Source organism: Festucalex cinctus, chromosome 13 (genome assembly GCF_051991245.1).
Source record: "Festucalex cinctus isolate MCC-2025b chromosome 13, RoL_Fcin_1.0, whole genome shotgun sequence".
In the NCBI taxonomy this organism is placed as follows: Eukaryota; Metazoa; Chordata; class Actinopteri; order Syngnathiformes; family Syngnathidae; genus Festucalex; species Festucalex cinctus.
The window spans coordinates 23413697-23433942 of NC_135423.1; the positions used below are offsets into that span (position 1 = coordinate 23413697).

A 20246-nucleotide genomic window follows, 5' to 3' on the forward strand; every position below is an offset into this window, starting at 1 on the left:
ACAATGTTCAAACCTTCATAAATTTTATAAAATGGGTATATTACTGTAAAAACTATGCAAAATTGCACTTAAAAAAAAAATCAGCGATACAGCGAGACCGCGAAAAGTGAACCGCGTTATAGCGAGGGAAGACTGTATGTTGTTTTTCAGTCCAAAGTTCGACTTTTTGTGTTTTGAGAATGTAAGACTTATAGGGATGTAACAAAATCCAAACATTACAATACAATATTATCACGATATGAAAGTCACAATACAATAATTATCACAATTAAACAAAGAAGAGTCAAAACATGCCTTGTAAAAATTAAACTGCATTAATAAACTAGCCACCAGAGGGTGCTACAACTGCACAAATGGACCTCTACCTGACTTTTTTTTTTTTTTAAACAGATGTGCTGCTTATAATATTGTGACATGACGACGACGATATGTTGTGGCAGTTTTAATAACGCAATATCATGATATTGCCGTTATCGTTACATCCCTAAAGACATTCATTCACAGCAAAAACTGGGGTGTTATAATTTTGGTGTTAAATTGTTTCAGAGTTGATTTCAATGCCAAAGTGTATTTTTTATTTTCAACACTGACTTTAAATGGAGGTCGTTGTTTGTAGTTTTCTGTTGACGTATTCAGTGTTAGCTCTGCAGAGTAGTGATGGGGAAAATGAAGCTTCACAAACCACTTGCAATATTTTTACTCCTCTAGATGGGGCTGTTGGGAAACGTAATCAATTTCCATTGCACTAGCTACCGTTATCATTGCAAAAATATGTTTCAAAATAAATGTTTCATGCTTCATTTTTCCCATCACGACTGCAGAGAGCTAATCAAAGTTCCACCCACTTGATTTTAACTGCTCTTCTGCAGATTTCTGGGATACAGTCTTCCCTCGCTATAACGCGGTTCACTTTTCGCGGTCTCGCTGTATCGCTGATTTTTTTTTTTAAGTGCAATTTTGCATAGTTTTTACAGTAAAATACCCATTTTATAAAATTTATGAAGGTTTGAACATTATCAATGTTTGAACAAGAGAGAAATGTGAGAACATGTAAATGCCTCAATGAGAAAAGTGTCTAAATTGTGTGGTAGGGGATTTTAGAGCCTTAAAACATTTATAAGAATTGTAAAACATAAAGCTAACTACTTCGCGGATTTCATTTATTGCGGGTATTTTTTGGAACCTAACCCCAGCGGAAAACGAGGGAACACTGTATTATATAACATATATGACATAATAATGTATAACAAGGTATTACTGTACATTATTGGCAGAAATGTTATTCATGTTAATGTTTTACTGCATTTTTGATTAAGTGCAAATTTTACAACATTTTCAGCCGAATTTTCAGAAAATGAATACATTACAGGGTGCTACATGCCGGCTGATGCTGTTTTGTAAGTTAAGTACAGAAAAAAAGAGGAATTCACAGCAAAGGCTCGATGTCTATCTCAAGGGCGGAGCAGGGCATCGTCAGTTCAAAGTTGTTAATGACTTGCGGATGGAGGACCCCAAGATGCCCAACGCTCTTCCCGTGGACAAAGATCTCTGCGCAGCGCCCAGGGAAGAAAGTGCAATCTGAAACAAGAGTGAGAGTAATCATTACTGAGGATTCATCTACGGTGTTATGTATACAGTGAACGCCCATTTATGGTGGGGGATACGTTCCAAATTCACCCACCATAAGTGAAAAATGTGTGATAGAAACCTTTATGCTGGCATGAAGTGACACAAAGCCTTTTTTTCTCCTTTGATCGTATTGTTTAATTTCCCCACTCCATGATGATGATCTATATTATGATCAAATTTGTACAGGCTTCCTAATTTATCTTTGTTGGAGAAAGAGAGTGCAAAGGTCAGTCATAGTATGGGTGGTGCTACTGCCATGTGACCTTTTATTTTCCCTCATCCTGTCAAACATTTTCCCACATTATCTTTCACTGCTCAGCCCTCCACTAACCTATTTTAAAGCCAAAACTGAAGATGAAAGCACAGGGGAATCGCTTGCAGACATTTGATGAATAGAGTTGCAGAGTCGATGTCTTTTGTTCACCATCACTGAGCAGCAAGCCATTTAAAAAAAAACAACAACAAAAAAACATCACAGATTATTACTCTACAGCAAATACCGCTGAGGCCATCGGACTGTTGGCTCAACTTTGTTTAAAAATAGTGACCAGCAATCAAGAGAGATTTGTGATGGATTTCACAGGATGCAGGAGTTGCTATGACAACATCCCCACGCACAAGAGACATGGCATTCGACCAAGGTCCACTAATGGCTTTCCGGAGCCCACTGCTTACAGTATATACTGTAATAATAAAAATGTATACTTTTGTACTGGCCAAAAGATAAGAAAAGCTCTCCCTATATCAAAATGGTTAGATTTGCTGCTAGCTGACATGTACTCATACCTTCAGCAGAACACAAAGGCAGCAGTCCAAATAGCTCTGCAACATCTTCAATAGCCAGTTCGTCATTGAAAATCTATCCAAGCCACTTTCACCTCCCCCAGGCCACAGTTTAGTAAACTGGCCTAAGACAGACTCAAATAGGTACAGTTAACTAATATGGCTATATTTACACTCCAAATGTCCAATTTCATTTGAATGTTTATATCTGATTTTACATGCATGTATCCGATGTGACTGCTCACACTGACTGACCACATTAACCAACCTAGAAGTGCAGATCCAAATCGCAAACAAGCTACTTCACAAGCATCAGCAACAATTAAAATATTCAACGTTACAAAGGGGAACGGTAACTGAATCTGCCAACCTATCGAAATTCCAACTTTATCTCAGACTTCCCTGGCGTTGTTCCTTGGTCTTCATAATGCTGTTGCTCCCCAATATTTTTAACAGACCTCTGAGACTATCACATTTGTACCAAGACTACATCATCATCAGTCATTTAGGTCAACACTGGATCATTCAAAAGTCATCAGGGAACTTCTGGAGTCAGTGGGCTGCGCTGAGAGAAAAGGGGGTGAATAATTTCACACACTACTTTTCAGTTATTTGTTAAAAAAAAAAAAAAAAAAAAAAAAAAGTGGTTCAAGCCTGAAATGTGGCAAAAGGTCACAAAGTTCAATGGGGGCTAATACATTTGCAAGGCCCTGTATTGTGACAGATGCACCATGGGAAGTATACTAATGTTGCCCAAGGTGACAAAGTCAAAGAGGATCTTGGGCACTGCTGTTGCTGTCTGCTACTGCAGTTGGAGACGTGACTTCCATATTTCCTCCACGCTGCAATTCACGCTCTCCTGACCATTGCTGACAGCACCTTCAGCTCCACTGACAGCACCCCTTCTGTTTTTTACGCTTCCTCCCTCTGCTCACGTTGATACCTGAGCCCAATTGATTTGCTGTGCGGATATCCTACAGTGCGCCCTTGGAGCACGCTTGTCAAGGGGAGCAGAGATAACTGGCTGGGGAGGGGGTGGTGGGCTGTGTGGAAACAAGGAGAACTAGGAGAGTGAGGCCCAATAAATGCGTGTGTACTGTATATGACCCAAAATAAGTTCAGATGGGCTATGCATACGCTTCCGACCCGCAGTAAAACATTTTTGACGTCTCACCAGATCAGATCTGCCTCGTTGGGGGTTAAGATGAAGCCTCAATCTGTCAGTTTATAACCATCATTCTACAACTGAATATGTAATGTGTGCGATTTCACAAGCCATCCATCCATTTTATGTTCCAATTACCCTCATTTAGGTTGTGCATGAACTGGAGCCATAATCCAGCCAACTTTACTGTTATGTTGCAACGTAATTTTACCCCCATGTGGAGGACCAAAACTGCCAAAATTAAAAATATATAAATGGAAATAAATAATTAAATGACTAAAAGTGAAAATAAAAACGGATATAAAAAAAATATATAATTTGAAAATCATATCCAAAAAATATAAATGGAAATAAATAAATGAATAAATTTGTATTTAACTTTTGAATTATATTTTTATACACATTTTTATTTTCACTTTTAGTCATTTATTTATTTAGTCATTTATTTATTTATTTATTTACTTGTTGTCTAGCAACTCAAGTTACAAGTTGAGGTGACAGTGGACAAGATAAGTCGTCCGTTGCTGGAGCTCCATTGCAAGCCGGCTAGACTTCCTTGTTTGCCGAGTTGCTCACTCGACCAATGGGAGGCAGTTTGCAACGGCGGAGTCCAACCCAAGACACGCTTAGGACCGCCCCCTCATTTGAATAACATTTCGACTTGGCAGTACGGCCCAAAACTGCCAAAATAAATAAATGACTGACTAAGTAACTAACTAACTAAATAAATAAATGACAAAAAGTGAAAATAACAAATAAAATTCAATTAAAAATTTTAATCCAAATGTATTTATTTATGTATGTTTATTTTGTTCTTGTTATTTCCATTTATATATTTTTTTTTAATATAAATTTTTAATTATATATTTTTTCACATGTTTTTATTTTCACTTTTAGTCATTCATTTATTTTGAATTTTGGCTCGTCGCAAGCCAATAGTAGATCATAAACCACCATTTACACTTACACCTTGTAGACAATAGAGAGCTTCAACATTTTTTTTTTATTTTTTTATTTTATTTTATTTATTTTTTTTAAATGTGGTAGGTAGACCAACGTTCCTTACCGTCTGCAGCCTGGATATGGTAGCCCACTCCCCGGCCGGGTTTCACCGCCAACAGTTGCATGGTACGGTCTAGCAGGCCATGGATGACTTCGAAACCTGGACTCTTGTTGTAGTACACGGCACAAATACGTCGGTTGTTCCTCGCCCCAACGTCTGGTTGTCAGGAGGATAGCCAACAAATAACTTCAAATATAATGATATATTTATATTCAATTGTAATTTTCCATTTACTAGTTTTCCGAGGTGGCTTCATGGAAGAAATGTCATTCTTTTGTCTCAATGTGGTGCGTAGTTTCAATTTTTTTTTAAATTTCTAAATAATACATCTAACTGGCACCAGTAATTTCATTAACTGGGTAAATGTATATAAAGACACACAAATTCATGTACAATTCAACTTGGCGGGGGGGGGGGGGGGGGGGGGGTTGTCTAACTACAACAAAAATTAGTCAACATAAAAATGGCTCCCTCTGAACTATAATTAATCATTTTTTAAACCATATATGTGATAAGTGGAGCCATTTTTTGGCCACTTACAGGTTTCCGCATGAACTTTGCTGCTGATGGATGCACTCAAGTCCAATTGACTGAACGCAAATGTCCATGCAGTAAACGCAGAAGACATTTGATTGACATTTTGATTAGTCAGTCAATTGATGAGCAATTGACAGGATTTTCGATTGTAAAAATACACAATAGTGACAGGCCAAATCTCAACAGAGTTTTAGATTTGATTCAAACTCATATAGCCTTAGTGACAAAATCATATCTACAAGACAACTTTTTATCTGTATGAGGGACAACTGACTATGCTAATCATTTCACACATTCAGACGCCTACCTTTGGTCTCATCCTTCAGCACTACGTCAGATATCTCAAACAGCTTGAGGGGCAGGGGCATCTTCCTGTTGGCTGCAATTGTTTTCAACAGGCCTGGCAGCAGGGTGGTGCGCGCCACCTGGTGGAGCAACAGAATTGTGTTATTAAAACAGGCTACAATCTTTTCAAAAGTCAGAGAGGGCCCTCTTGTGGAACTGTTGCTCACCTGGAACTCTGCAGTCTTGGGATTGGAGATGTGAATTGCTCTGATCTCTGAAATCTTCTTACCAAGCTTGTCTGCTATATCTTCTTTGGAGCACTAAAGAAGTTGAGATTGTGTTACTCTATTTTTTTTCTTTTTTTTAATGAGGGCAAACATGCTTCTGAATGGTTTTGTGTTTTACCAAAGCAAAGTTGAGGGCTTCTGTGAAACCAGCAGCTGCGATGTCGTGTCTTAACAGCTCTGTCAGTTTATTCAGCGGAAACTAATACCAAACAGAGAAGAACACAAATATTTGATGGCATTGCTATTAGTTATTTGTTATTGTACACCAGGGGTCACCAACATTTTTGAAGCTGACAGTTACTTCTTCGGAGAACTCGTGCGGCAATAAGCAAGAATGAGAAAGGTTCTGGGATGCTACTTGTGCAGCTAGCTGCATTCTGCATTGTTTTTGTTTTTTTGTGTGTTTTTCGGGGCAAAAAACTACTGGTATTTAGCGCTACTCTGTCTAACTATTTGGCCAAAATATATTTTTTGACAATTTATGACATACATCTTCTAATTAGTAGATTAACACCTTAGCTGTTGACAATGGATACTCTGGAGAGCTTTCAAAATCGAATTTTCTACATTCAGTAGCTTTAAAGGTAAATAAAAGTTGTTGTTTAGTTTTTTTAATCTCTCTATGTGACCTTTTTCTTTGCAAATATTCCATGTTATAACTTGGAGAGGTGAGGTTAATATGTAACCAATATACTGTCTGAATAAATTCAGTTTTATGGCTAAATTTTGCCGTTGCGGCTTTTTATCAATTGTGCTTTGTAGTCCGGTGATTTTGCCATCATATGTTTTCTGGTCTGGGATTGGGGGAGACATCGAACTTCTCTACGTCGACTACAAATATTTGACCTCAAAATGGCGGGGAAGTGCAATTAACCAAGTATTCGATACAATAATCAATTCTAAAAAGATTTATCTTTGACAGTCCTTTATGTAAAGACATTGATCATGTGAATGATTTCTCACAATGCGGTAAAAAGTAAACAGATAAATACAAATACAGAAGGGAGGTCCCCAAGACGTGAACCCAATGAGTTCCGAATGGCTGTTCATGAGCTGAATTTTTTTTCAATCTATTATTGCCATTTGAGATCATTTGAAATACTGGAACGTGGTGCCCTATAAAAGGAGTTGGAGGTGTGTCACAAAATAATTCATTACTTATCACTTTGCCCAAAAATAGGAAGTCAACTGCAAGTCCGCCACACAATAATGACCCCTTCCCTAAACTAACTTCTCAACATTAGTTTCATGTGGGAATTATATCAACAAGCACAACAATAGCATTGACCTTTACCATACTTTTAGAAAGACGCCGATGCACATCATATACAGACGGACGTACAGATTAGGAGACAATATAGTTGGCGACAGGCAGCGTTGTCATCGGAGAGATTGTCATAAAGAGATTTCTTATCTTCTGTGGATTCCTCAAAGAGTGCACGTTCAGGTGAGACTGCTGAGGTGGAACTGGAAGGCATTGATAGATGGGAAGGTGCTGACGTAGGAATTGCCAAGGACTCTGTGCCCTAGTGGCCTTCCAACTTCTTTGTGGCGTTTAACAGCTGCTGGTAAACTGACTGAGTGGTCTTCCTCTTCTCCTCATTGTGGATGAGTGTCGGAAATGCGCGTATGGAGCTGTGCTGCTCAACTAAGTTATAGCAGAAAGGGGAGCTACCATACTGTACAGTATGATGTGGCGTATTTGTGGACATCTGTCAGCGTGTATTCATATCCAATGCTTTTAAGTCAGATATTTGTAACCTGGGGATCCCTTGTACTGTATGCACCACTTTAATTCTATAAATGTCTTTGTTTCCATTTTCAAATGATCATTTATACAACATTCCTAGAAAATCACAATGTTCCATCACTGGTGAGCTATGATTGGTCGTGGAGGGCTATCTATCGTTGGTGACCCCTGTCCTACACAAAGTATGCTGAACTTGCATACCTGGTTGGCAATGGTGTAGGTCTGTGGCGTGGTGCGGGTGATGTTGTTGAATCCAAAAGCCATGGCTGCATCCTCCATGATATCACAGGCATGGATGACATCCGAGCGGGTGGGGGGGATCTCAACCTCTATTTCGTCACCTACGCCAGTGGCCTGAGAGCGCAGGCACATCCGAGTTAGCAGCTGGGCGATCTTCTCCGTTGACTCACTTTCAAGAAAAAGCAAAACAGATGCACAAGTCGCCTGTCAGAAGATCTGAGGAGAAATTTCGGCTTTTCCATGTAAACATGTTGAAATGTTAAGTTGGGAAATGGATTGCAAAAACAAAACAACTGCTTTTGGGAGCATGTCTAACTATCTCACTTGATGCCAACTTTGTGATTGACAAATTTGCTGGACAGAGTCTCCTTCCTGTAGGCCAGCTCCTAAAACATGAAGGACACAATGAGAGCAAGAAATTCAGAGGGGGTTTGTGTGCATGTAGTGAGTAAAGTACTGGATATTTGCAGGTTGTGCCATCAGCATTCACCACTTCAACTTCTTCGACACTGAAAGAGCATAAGTGAAAAAATGAAATATGTGAATTAATGTAAAAATACGAACCGGATCTGCTGTGATCATATCAGCATAAAAAATAAAACAGCAGCAGCAAGATTATTGCTGATCATGATCATTTCTGTGAAAATAAACGCTTAAAAAATGTGTTATCGTGACAGGCTTATGTGAGTGACCTATGCCCATCAGATATATAGTAGAAATAGTTGTGGATGATAAGATTGTAAGAATTTCTTGAATGTTAAGGTCAGACATGCTCAAATGTCAAAGAGCATTTAAAGCAACAATACTTTTGAGCAAGTTTCCCGTTTTGTGATTTGTGCTTCAAATAATAATAATAAAAAAAACCTTCATGATGATCAAATTGTCATTAAATCATTTACCAGTCCATGCCTGTATTGCTAAATGAGACCAGCAGCAATTTTGTAAAAAAAACAAAAAAAAACAAAAAAAACATAAAACTGCGAGATGAATGAGATCGGAAATTTTGATCTTTGACAGCTCAACTTAGTTACAGATTTTTAATATTGTTTCTCATAAACAAAAAAACAAAAAATGTGAATATGAGAAAATTCTATTTCCTCAAGTCATTAAATTCCTTCTTGAGTATTATTATTTAACAAGTGAACCCTCTAAACACTTTTACTGAAATTGATGAGAACATTAAATCCTTGTGTTCGATACAAGAAATATTGCTTTAATTTGTTCAAAAATTTGATTGTTTGTGTATGATAGACACATGAAACATCTTTAGGAGGTCAGGCGAGTTTTTTTTTTTTTTAAAGATTTAATTAATCGGCCGATTAATCGGTAATCGGGGTTTCTCCCCCGCCAAATACCGGTATTGACATAGGCCTAAAAAAAATGCATGTTGGTCAGGCCCTCATTCAGGACAACAATGCAAACAGGGTCATTACAAATTAAACAAAGTTCATTATGTAGCTTGAGCTTAACCTGCATATGATAAAGTCTAACTGAGAGTTGATGCGGAGCAGCTGCTCTGGTGTCACCGAATAAGGTGGAGAGGTTAATGAATGACTGAATCAAGAATTTGTCTTTTTAGTTTAATTCATCATTTCCCCCATTAAATAATGGTTTTCTATTTCCAAGCGCTGATGAACTTGTAACTTACGTGAAAGGCTGTGCACAATACTCGCTGAACATGGTCACCATCATGTCCAACACAATCTTGGCCTGGAGAAATGCCACATTTTAGTTGTTGCGAGAATGCTGCACAGAAAACAACATTTCTCTGGGGACTCGGTTTGGTTCTACCTTGGTCAGGTCTGTGGCTGTGCACTCAACAAAGACATTCTTTGTATTCAGGGTAATTTTTGAGTGATCCCCTGCAAAAACAAAGTTACAAATTAAAGGCAAAAAATTCATGTATTTTTATCTTCTGGTTGTCGAATTAAAACTGTTAGTCACATTTGTCCTCATACACCACCCCCATAAGCAATAAATAGAAATAGTTGTTTTTCAGAATCATATTTAATAAGAGACAAGTTATTAATCATAAATTTATATGGTGAACAGATATTCCTGAGTCAGCTAATAACGATGAGTACCAATGGAAAACAATGGTTCCACAAAGCTCACAATTAGGGATGGCTACCTCTCACATTTGAACTGGTACAGTACCTGGGAATTCACGTGAATCAGTGCTCTATAGTACAGACTTCATTACCCATCCGATCACAATTCTCATGAAAGCAGTGGATTTACTTTCAAATGAGCACAATATATACTTGAATGCCGAATTTAACCGCACACTTTTAGCTATTTAGAACAATGTATATCTTTGCTCATCTCAAATACAAAGTGAATGGGGAAGGTGTGGTCCTAAGTAGAACTATGTGTTGCAAGGCACATAGATGTAGATACTGAAGACATGCAAGACAATCCAGAGAAGCTAGTTATGCAAAAAAGTAAAATCATAGCGACACGGGAGAGATGCATTATTTTCATGGGACATTTGTATTTTATTTTTTTTTAATCAATGATCATAACATCACATTTTACAAGCTGTCATATATTGTTTTTGATTGCAATTTTGTGAAAATCAGGGTACGTATACGTAATAGCATACAGTAAATACTCACCATTGATGATGGGAGGCATAGACAAGACAATACCATTGCTGTCATAAATAACGGGGTACACAGGCTTGTCTTCAATAATATGAAGATAATGTCTCAGGTGGCTGTCGGTCTAAGGCAACAAAAAGACAAGGTCAACAAAGCAAGGAAAAAACAAAGAAAACATGCTTGAACAGCTAATGAACCTTGTAGAGGCTCATGAGTTGGGTGGTCGTGTATTCTTTCGTCTGGTTGAGGGGCTTGAAGGTGATGTCTCCGGGTGGTTTCGCTGTGTACGTGAAGGGACCTGAGATGGTGTTCAGGTCATGAGTCCCGATCGCCACAAGGCTCCTCTTTCTGCATAAGCATTGTTATAAAGGTTCACTTGTGGCATGTTATACTTACTTTAAGATGACATTTACCAATTCAGAAAAACATTCAAAGCAACAATCTAGACTAGTTCTGTCATGCATTTTTTTTTAAGGATTAGCATTGTTGTGCCAACAAAATTCTGACAACACCGTGTTTTCGTATCATGGACTACTAATACTGAAAGGATGCCATCTCCAGACATGAAAATATTACATGGAATGTCAAATTCTTTGTAGTTTTATTCATCCAAAACAAGAGAAGGTCATGCCAGGTATACTTCCAATAAACAAAAATAAAGTTTTAGGCTGCAGCTCAGCTATTAAAACATTTTTAAACAAAATTACTTTCACAGCAACTAACATTTCTAGCTTTGTTTACAACATAAAATTGGTACAGAAGAAACATTGATGACACAAAACATAAATGTGTGAAAAGGAAAACACATTCTCTTTTTTTCCTTTGCTTATTGTTTAGACATTTCATTGTGAAGCAGAAAAGGAGATAAATGACCCAGCAGAGCACATAGGTGCATTTAGTTTGTGTTTATTCTAATTGGATAAACTTTAGTGATTAGGGATGTCACGATAAGGGCAATAACGTGATATCGTGATATTAAAACAATATTGTCGTCGTCATGTTCACAATATTTAAAAAGAACACATCTGTGAAAAAAAGTCAGGTTGATTTCCATTTGTGCAGTTCTAGCACCCTCTAGTCGCTAGTTTATTAGTGCAATTTAATTTTTATTAGGGATGTTTTGGCCTTCGTTGTTTAAAACCTATGCTAATTGTCAGATGAAGGGGAACCTAATTTGCTTGTGAAACGATCAATGTGTGCTTGCATTAGCAAGTAAATGCCTCAATATTGTTATTAGTGATTGTAGGTGGTTTATATGCATTGCTGTTATGCACAAAAGCACAATATTGTGCTTTTGTTTTGTATGAGGTATCTTTTTTTTACAATATTGTGATCTTTCTTAAACATCACCAACGCCCCCACAATATCGTGATAATTATCGTATCATGACCTTCATATCATGATAATATCGTATCGTAATGTTTGGATATCGTTACATCCCTAGTAGTGATGCAGTAGTGAGCAGGTTCAAAGTCCAGCCACACAACTGTCAAGTAATGATCATGTATTATTTTCCCACCCAATCATAGTAGTCTATTTAAAAAAAGAAAAAAAAAAAAGAAAAAAGAAAAAAAAAAGAAATCATTCAATATGTTTGATGAAAAACTGGTGAAAAAAATCCCAAAGATTATGCAGAAAAATTCAAAATATCAAAGGTTGCCCATCCCTGTTATGGGGTCGTGGCTCCTGGTAATACTCAGTTTAAATTAATGGCAGTAATGTATTTATTATTATGGTTGTCATTTGTACTCGTGTAGAACTGCACTGTACAACACTGAAATGCATATTTTGCTTACTTTAATTACTTAAATGCAAGGTGTGTCATATTAAAAACAACTTTCAGCATAATGCAGTGTTGTTCAAAACACAAGGTTAATAAAGTTCTTGTGTTATCATTGATTGAGTGATTAAACTTGAAGTTATTGCCAAATTGTGTATAATGAGAAAGTGTACTAAATACTACTGAGCGACTTACATTTGTTGATCAGTATTACAATATCACACTGGACACTTCATATTGCTCTATTTATTATTTGCCCACTTTTTGTATCAGTATTTGCAGGGTCATATCTGTATGTCACACCTGACCTCACCTGCAAATGTTCTGATGGAGTTTCTCCTGCAGCTCGATGAAGCTGTCATAGCGCTCCTGTGTGAATGTGATGTTCCTCAAAACTGCCGCCACAGCATAGGGGCGCACCGATGCTGTCTGCACATAACAACATGCAAATTGAAATCCTGTGGAAATAATACTTTGAATCACTGCATGCATAACAATTCTGAACATTGCAAACCCACATCCTTGGTGATAATAAGCTTCTGAGGCTCCCCACTGATAGGGCTGACGCGTCTGTACCGTGGTGCCTCCATCCTGGACAAAATAAATAAATAAATAAATAAACAAACAAACAAACAAACAAATAAACAAACACGTTTTGTGAACACTATCAGAATACAATGTACAACGATTTCAGCAATATCATCATTCTACTAGATGAAGTCTTACTTATTGTTGAAGACCTTCAGCCCACGAACCAAACCTTCCAAACATAGAAGGTCATAGCGGTTTGCGGGTACATCAATCTTGTAAAGGACAACATCAGATGCGCCTGTTGCCTTTTCATCACCTTGCTCACGGCTAATTATCTCTTTTTCTGAGGTCTAAACAGTAGCACACATTTAGATACATGTCAGAATTAAATTCCAAGAGGTAAACTATACAAACAGGTGACCTACTCACTGAACTCACATATAGTAAACCAAGTGGGTGTACTTACGATTTCATCCAGCTCCAGTCCAAATTCAAAACACAGTTCGTCAAACTCCTCATCGGCTTAACGAAGAGAAAAATAAAAAGCATTAATGGTAAGACAGTGGTTATGTATGTTTCGCCCCATGGTGAATATCAACATTAAAAAAATGCTCAACATGTACCTAATTCAGATGCTAAAATGCTCGTTTATAAAGAAAATTTTGGCATTTACGGTAACTGATTTTAATTGTGAAAGTTTTTGTAAATTAATCACGACATAACATCTTCAAGTTCAACATATTTTTAAGTCTTAAATTTGCGACGCTGCATGCCTAATGACGTGCTGTGGATGATGCAATGACGTTGAAATTCACTGGTGACGAGACAACAAAGTGCCCAAACAACTTTTAAGTTGGACACAAACCGAGGACACATCGGTTTTAAAAGGTATGTTTCGTGTCAAATGTACTTAGTTTGTAACGTAGTTATTAAGTCGAGAGGTTAACCTAAATCTATTAGAGACCTGTTACCGGCTGCACTTCAGAATACTCGTGGTCATGTTGTGCGTAGCAGAGAACATGTAAAAGTTATATTGTTGTTCCTGTTCCTCGTTTAATTACGACATGAGCGTTACTTACTATAGGTTCTTCCCAACGCTTTAAAGAGAAGATCCCTTTTCACACCGACAGTCGGCATATTTTCTGGTTAACTTCCTCTCTTAGCCACGGTAAAAAGGACCCAACAAGAGGGCTTTAGTTGGCCGTAGAGGTGCCTGACGAGACAGGCGCACTTTTTTTCTTTTTTTTTAATTCAACCAGTATTTCCTGTTCGACTAGAGCAAAACGTGCAGACTACACAGACAGACAAATTGCCATTTCTTCATTTTGATGCTTGTCAAATATTGACAAAAAAAGCAATTTAATAGATCATTAAATTCAATAAAATGTATCTAACCTTGTATGCTTTAGAAGGACGGGGTGTAAGAGCGGACAAAAAAGAAAAAGTGGATGGCAAGATCATTTTAAGCGCACATATTTATGTGTACTGACCGAGGTGGTACGTTAACTCTTCATGCATTTCATTGCAAAATAAAAAGCCGCGTTCATGTATAACACATGAAGTCAAATACTTGGAATGTAGACGAAGATAAAGCCACTTGGCTCATGTGACCGTAGGTAACCCTTGCATTCCTCCGGTCCTCCTTCCTCGCATCCAGCCCGGCCCTCAGTCAGCACGCGCCACTTCTACAAGTCCAATCATAGCACGACGAAAGTCGCTCTCCCTCCCCTCGGTCCGTACCCGTTCAGCAAGACGACGTGAAATAATTTCTTGTGGCGGTATAGCTTAATGGAAAGAACCAGAACTAAAGACTTGCGTTAACAGCTACAGTTAAAGGTGAGTTTTGTTTTGCCGGTGTTCCTTCTGTATCCGCAGATTATGCGTTCAGCTGCAGGTGCATCAACTTGCTGAGAAAACGTAAATGTCTTCATCACGACTACCGCGTATCTGCAGTTTGATTGATATTGACTCGGTTTGGGGGCTAGACAGTGATTTCAGGTAACGATTTATATAATAATAATACTAATAATAATAGTAATAATAATAGTAATAATAATAGTAATAATAATTTATTATTATAATAATAATAATAATAATAATAATTATTATTATTATTATTAATAATGATTAAAAAACAGCTAAATGTGTACATTTATAATTTATGAATGTGCACGTTTGGCTGTTTTTATGAATCATAAATAGCCGTGCCATTATTGCTAAAATTTAAATGTTTTTATTTTAAAAGAGAAACAGCAAGCCAGCTTTTGTTTTGAATTTTCAGGGGAGCTTGTCATTGGTCGCTGATTAATGGGAAGGATATCAGGTTTTGGGTACCAGCGGTGACCCCCTGCTGTAAAGTATTTCTTTAGTACAGTAGTCTACACACACTCCTTGGAGTTCTTATTTGGCACATTTGTACAATTATGCAATATACTAGACAGGTTTAGTGACTGGGGCGGCACGGTAGTCAAGTGGTAAGCACGTCCGCTTCCCAGTTCTGCGGTCTCCGGTTCGGGTTCAGGCTTGGACCTTCCTGGGTGGAGTTTGCATGTTCTCCCCGTGCCCGCGTGGGTCTTCTCCGGGTACTCCGGTCTCCTCCCACATTCCAAAGACATGCATGGCAGGTTAATTGGGCGCTCCGAATTGTCCCTAGGTGTGCGTGTGAGTGTGGATGGTTGTTCGTCTCTGTGTGCCCTGCGATTGGTTGGCAACCAGTCCAGGGTGTCCCCTGCCTACTGCCCAGAGCCAGCTGAGATAGGCGCCAGCAGCCCCCGCGACCCTTGTGAGGAATAAGCGGTCAAGAAAATGGATGGATGGATGGATGGATGGTTTAGTGACTTTTGGCCTCAAATTATGATGCAAAGGTTCCGTGCCATACAGAACAAGTTATCCTTAGACCCAATGAAATCGCACTTTGTAGCTACCTAAAATATGCAATGTTTTTTGTAATTGTCCAAATTCTCTGATTTCAGCATATCAACTGTAATTGTTAATTGATTTTTGTAGTTCTTCTGTGTTTAATCAAAATCAAAACTTCAACTTCAAAATTAAGACCGTTGCAAACTTTTTTACTTTGGAAAACAATGACCGAACCTGTTACACAGTACAACATCAAAAATCCCGTTTTTTTTTTTAAATCACTATACAAAATAACCACAAATCACTGGTTAATAAACAGTAATCAGGGAAAACAATGCTTTTGTAATACACTTTAATCCAAAATTAAAATGAATCCAAATCCAAGCGAGAGATTAATCGATTCTAAAAATATTTGATAGTGAACAGGCAGCACTATCCATGACAATTGCAATATTTGTGCAAATTGCTCAGTGAAAAAAGACCGCCAAAAACAGTCCATTTACAAGTATGCATCCGCCCGCCCATCTACTTCTGATTATCTGAGGTAGTCTATTTAGTAGGCTAGCGCAAACTTCCCACTCCCAACTACGTCTTCTTCCAGCTGTTCTGGAAGAATCTTGAGGCTTTCCCAAGCTAGCCAGGAGACAAAAGCCGTTTCAGAATTCACTTTCTTGTGTGTTCTTACGTGGGATGCACGATAATGCTATTTTCAACCGATACGATAAACCAATAATTTATTAAGTGCCAATGTCAATAACCGTTAATTTAGCGTATGATTGTTTGCAAAATGAACTTGAATACAAATATACTTTAGAGTCCTACTTTAAGTCTAGCATGTGCAAATACATTCAAACATTGTGTAAAGCAACATTCAGTTGAATTTTATTGATATCTCTGCTTCAAAGATAACCAGTAACTCATTTTGAGTTTGCCAAAACAAAACCGTCATGTTTGCAAATGCAACAAAAAACTGCGAGGGTAACATTTTGGGGAGACACAGTAAATAAAGAAAGCCCACACTGGCGACTGCCATGTCACCAGGATGTGTCTTCTTTGAACACGAGGTCACGTGCATTATGATTAGTGTCATTCCGATACCGATACTGGTATCGGCAGAGTCGCCGATACTGCATTAAAACAGTGGTATTGTATCGGTTAGTACGCACAAGTAACATGCCGATACCATTAATTCCAACTATAATATAGGATTTGGATGCAGCATCTTGTGTCTTGCTCGTGCACGACATTCATTGATATGTGACATGTTCACTGCATGCCGATCTAAGATATCCTATTGGCCCTTGAATGCTCTGAACCAATGGCAGGACAGCTTTTTAATGTTGAGGAAAAAAAATAAAAAATCATAGGTATCGGTATCGGCCGATACTGCAAAGCTGGGTATCAGGATCGGTATTGGGGGCCAAAAAATGGTATCGGAACAACAATAATTATGATGTCACAATATGCGACACTACCATAGGAGAGGGGAGGGGTTGAGGAGTTGGGCACAACTTGAGCCACAAACACAACAGATGGACCAACGTGGCAAGTCTATTATCATTGGCAGATTTCTTTATTATCTGGTTTAGCTTTATGACGTGAAATTGGTCGATAATTGCGATAATTATTGGCCACTGATATTCTCGTGCATCGCTAGTTAGTACATCCTTACGATCTTGTAAAATGTCATCTGTTGCGGCAGAAGTCCTTTTCCAATATGAAGTGTAGTGCAATACCCGGATGCTATTCTTGTCTGCAAGCTTAAACCAAGGATGCATCAGTTGGTGACTTAAGGAGATGTGGCTGAGAAAATATCGCAAGACACATTTCATGCTGCAATCAAAATGGCTAATACAACAGTGGATATATATAGATTTATAAATTTAAATCTAGCCACGTGATATAACTGTTATACATTACAGAAATAGTCAGAGTCAACGGGAAAGTTGACAAGTACGCAGCCGTTCCAATTACAAAGAGACTAGCGTTCTTCTTTGGAAGTACGTTCTTCTGGCAGGTTTGGGGAATCCGGGTCCCGAAAGTAAAACCCATGCCACAGTTTGGCTTTAGCCACAGGTGCTTCAATTCAACAGGCAGATAAACGAGCTCGTCTCCACCTGTTGAGTAAAAAGTGCCTGTGGCTAAAGCCAAACTGCCTCAGGGTTTTTACTTTCTAAACAGGATTCCCCGACCCTGCATACTGGCTGAGTTCACATTCGTGTTCTGCATTCTTGATATTGAGAAACGGCTCAGCCACTCTCGTGACCTTAGGTCTGAATAGGAACATAGATCAACCAGTACATCACAAGCATATTCTTTGGTTCAACTCCTTCAACACGAGAGACCGATAGTGAGTCTGCATGACTGCAGACACTGCGATGATCTGCATGTCCATCTAACAATCAATTCTTTTCTCGTTCATGAACAAAACCCCCAGAGACTTGCATTCGTGGCAGGATATCATCTCCAACCTGGAGAGGGCACTCCACCCTTTCCTAACTGAAGACCTTGGTCTCAGATTTGGAGGTGCTCAATTCCCAACCCAGCCACTTCACAAATTATCTGGGTTCTTTGTAACATTATTGTAGTTTTTTTTCAGCATTGTTTCTCACTTTGAATGATGGCAAAGTAATCAATCTTTTAATTTGTAGGGTGAATTGACATGAAGCGTGAACTGCACTCAAAGTTGCTTTAGGATCAGGAGTTTGATGACCATTAACAATAATACACAAAAGTAAATATATGTTAAATAATGAAGCAAAATAATCAGCTAATAGCATATAAGCTAAGTGCTTGCTTCACTAATAATGAAGATCGCTAGTTACGGATGGGATGTGTTGATTCAGACTAGTAACTAGCCGCTAGTCCTTACTGGCCGAAATCTCAATGCCTTGGAAGGAAGGCTAAAAGAAGTTTTTCAAGGAAAACACTAAAGTCACTTTGATGACACAATTCTTATGTGAAATGTGCATTGTTACACCCCAATTGTTATGCTAAGTGGAAGCTTATTTTATTGGAACCTTGACCCCTAAAATATATACTTTGACACCACATTTGTCATTACAACAAATCAAGAAAAGATATGGGCTTCAGATTATTTAAAAATGTCACTTTAAAGTGAAAAAAAAATGTGTGATATAACTTGTGTTTTTAGGATAAATTTATTTTATTTGTATTACCTTACCTTAATGTATTTCCACACTATGGGGACCTTGAAACCAATGGCCTTTTTTTTTTTTTTTTTTCGTAACCTGAGGTTAATATCCTCATACTGTAGTAGGACACATTTCATATCAGCATGTTTACTTATGGATGTGAACGGGATGCCGCCAGTTCTCAAACAGTTACCAAATTCTGCAAATCTATTCTGAGAGGCATAATCTGGTGTAATTAATACTGGGCTACATAACTGTGCTGATAAATATATCCATATTCAAGGCGCCCCTGTGGAAAAAAAATAATAATTTTGAGCCCCATCACTTGAATACCACAAAATGAAAATGCTATTTTTTAGTACCTTTATAATAAGCATCACTTGTATCCATAGGGCGCACCTGGCCATATTAATTTAAAATGGAGGACACCTCTACAATGTAGAGGCATGTTTTGCCAGGCGCTTTAGGCCTTAATTTAACATGTTTTAAAATACATTTTCAAAAAGACTAAAACATTGAATTAAAAATATAATTTAGTGATCTGCACTAAGCTCATTTAGCCTATATGCACATTCTATTTTGACAACCAGTGGCATTTAAATGTTATGTTGTCATTTTGCCACTTGAGCCATCATTTTTCACATTTCTGCAAGGCTTGCTGAATGGGTTGGCACAATGAAGCACAAAACACCACATTCACTCAATAGGAAACAGTATTCCCTCACTCTCAAAACACACATGCTTGTACACCCCCTCCTTTTTCTCAGAGTATGTCACAATATTTCTCATTAATCCATTAAGAGGGTGCATAAAGCCAGCCATTGAATGAACACATCTTGCAGGATTTTTTCTCGAAAGGCAAGAGATTAGGGTCAAACTTTCATATGTAATCTTGTGGTGCAATTTTGTGTTTTGACCTTTAGTCAAGCAGCTTGTTTGTCTTCAATAAGCCACAGATTTTGCATTTCTACTCTGGTTGATTAGGTAGCTAAACATAATTGGATGTAATGCAGTCCACTCACAATACCGGTTCCTCTATAGCTTTGGAACTGTTCAAATAAGAACAACATACACTCCCTTCACAACTTCTTCCTGTTGTCTGTATAGTGAACTAAGTGAAAATGTCTACACAACTTCTGTTCAAATATGTTTTACCTGCCACCATTTAAAGTGCCTCTGCTTAACCCCAAATATGTAAATCAAAGATGTTTGTATAGGCTTTTTGTGACATCTTTTTGGTGAGTTGAAGCCTGAAGGTTTTGTGCTAATTGACAGCCATTTTGAACTGTTAATAATTCCTTCCAACTTGTCTTGGGCTAGTTGCGAAAAACAGCCCCAAAGCAAGATGCTGCCACCAACTTGCTTAGTATGGTGTTCATTTGATGATGAGCAGTGTTGTGTTTGCGCCAACTATTGTAATTATGCAAATAAATAAATAAAAAATAAATAATCAGCCATTGTTTCATTGGACCAAAACAAATGTTCTCTCTGATGTTTGAGAGTGAATTATGGTAGTAAAGCATTTTTCTTCAAACATGCCAAGAAAAGCCTACTAAAAAAGCTGAAGTTTATTTGGGGT

The 20246-nt window shown here is 38.0% G+C and overlaps 2 protein-coding genes across 4 annotated transcripts in view; one reads left to right on the forward strand and one right to left on the reverse strand.

Annotated features, from left to right (window-relative positions):
- farsb (phenylalanyl-tRNA synthetase subunit beta) overlaps positions 1–13891 on the reverse strand; it is a 14964-nt gene extending 1073 nt beyond the window's left edge. The window contains exons 1-17 of one of the 2 annotated variants that reach the window (XR_013288014.1): positions 13733–13891; positions 13120–13175; positions 12849–13003; positions 12641–12713; positions 12436–12551; positions 10540–10690; positions 10358–10466; positions 9531–9601; positions 9388–9449; positions 8197–8248; positions 8064–8125; positions 7701–7908; positions 5868–5948; positions 5690–5782; positions 5485–5602; positions 4644–4796; positions 1294–1578 (exon numbers count right to left, since the gene is read on the reverse strand). Coding sequence is in view for 1 of the 2 variants with exons in the window: in XM_077541796.1 (XP_077397922.1) it covers positions 1427–1578; positions 4644–4796; positions 5485–5602; positions 5690–5782; positions 5868–5948; positions 7701–7908; positions 8064–8125; positions 8197–8248; positions 9388–9449; positions 9531–9601; positions 10358–10466; positions 10540–10690; positions 12436–12551; positions 12641–12713; positions 12849–13003; positions 13120–13175; positions 13733–13790 (1770 nt within the window). In the remaining variant the exon portion in view is untranslated. Of the gene's footprint in view, positions 1–1088; positions 1579–4643; positions 4797–5484; positions 5603–5689; positions 5783–5867; positions 5949–7700; positions 7909–8063; positions 8126–8196; positions 8249–9387; positions 9450–9530; positions 9602–10357; positions 10467–10539; positions 10691–12435; positions 12552–12640; positions 12714–12848; positions 13004–13119; positions 13176–13732 lie in introns of those variants that run through there. The other variant, XM_077541796.1, reaches the window with a different exon arrangement.
- Positions 13428–20246, forward strand: part of acsl3a (acyl-CoA synthetase long chain family member 3a) — a 30993-nt gene continuing 24174 nt past the window's right edge. The window contains exon 1 of one of the 2 annotated variants that reach the window (XM_077541794.1): positions 13428–13541. The gene's annotated coding sequence lies outside the window, so the exon portion shown is untranslated. Of the gene's footprint in view, positions 13542–14324; positions 14490–20246 lie in introns of those variants that run through there. The other variant, XM_077541793.1, reaches the window with a different exon arrangement.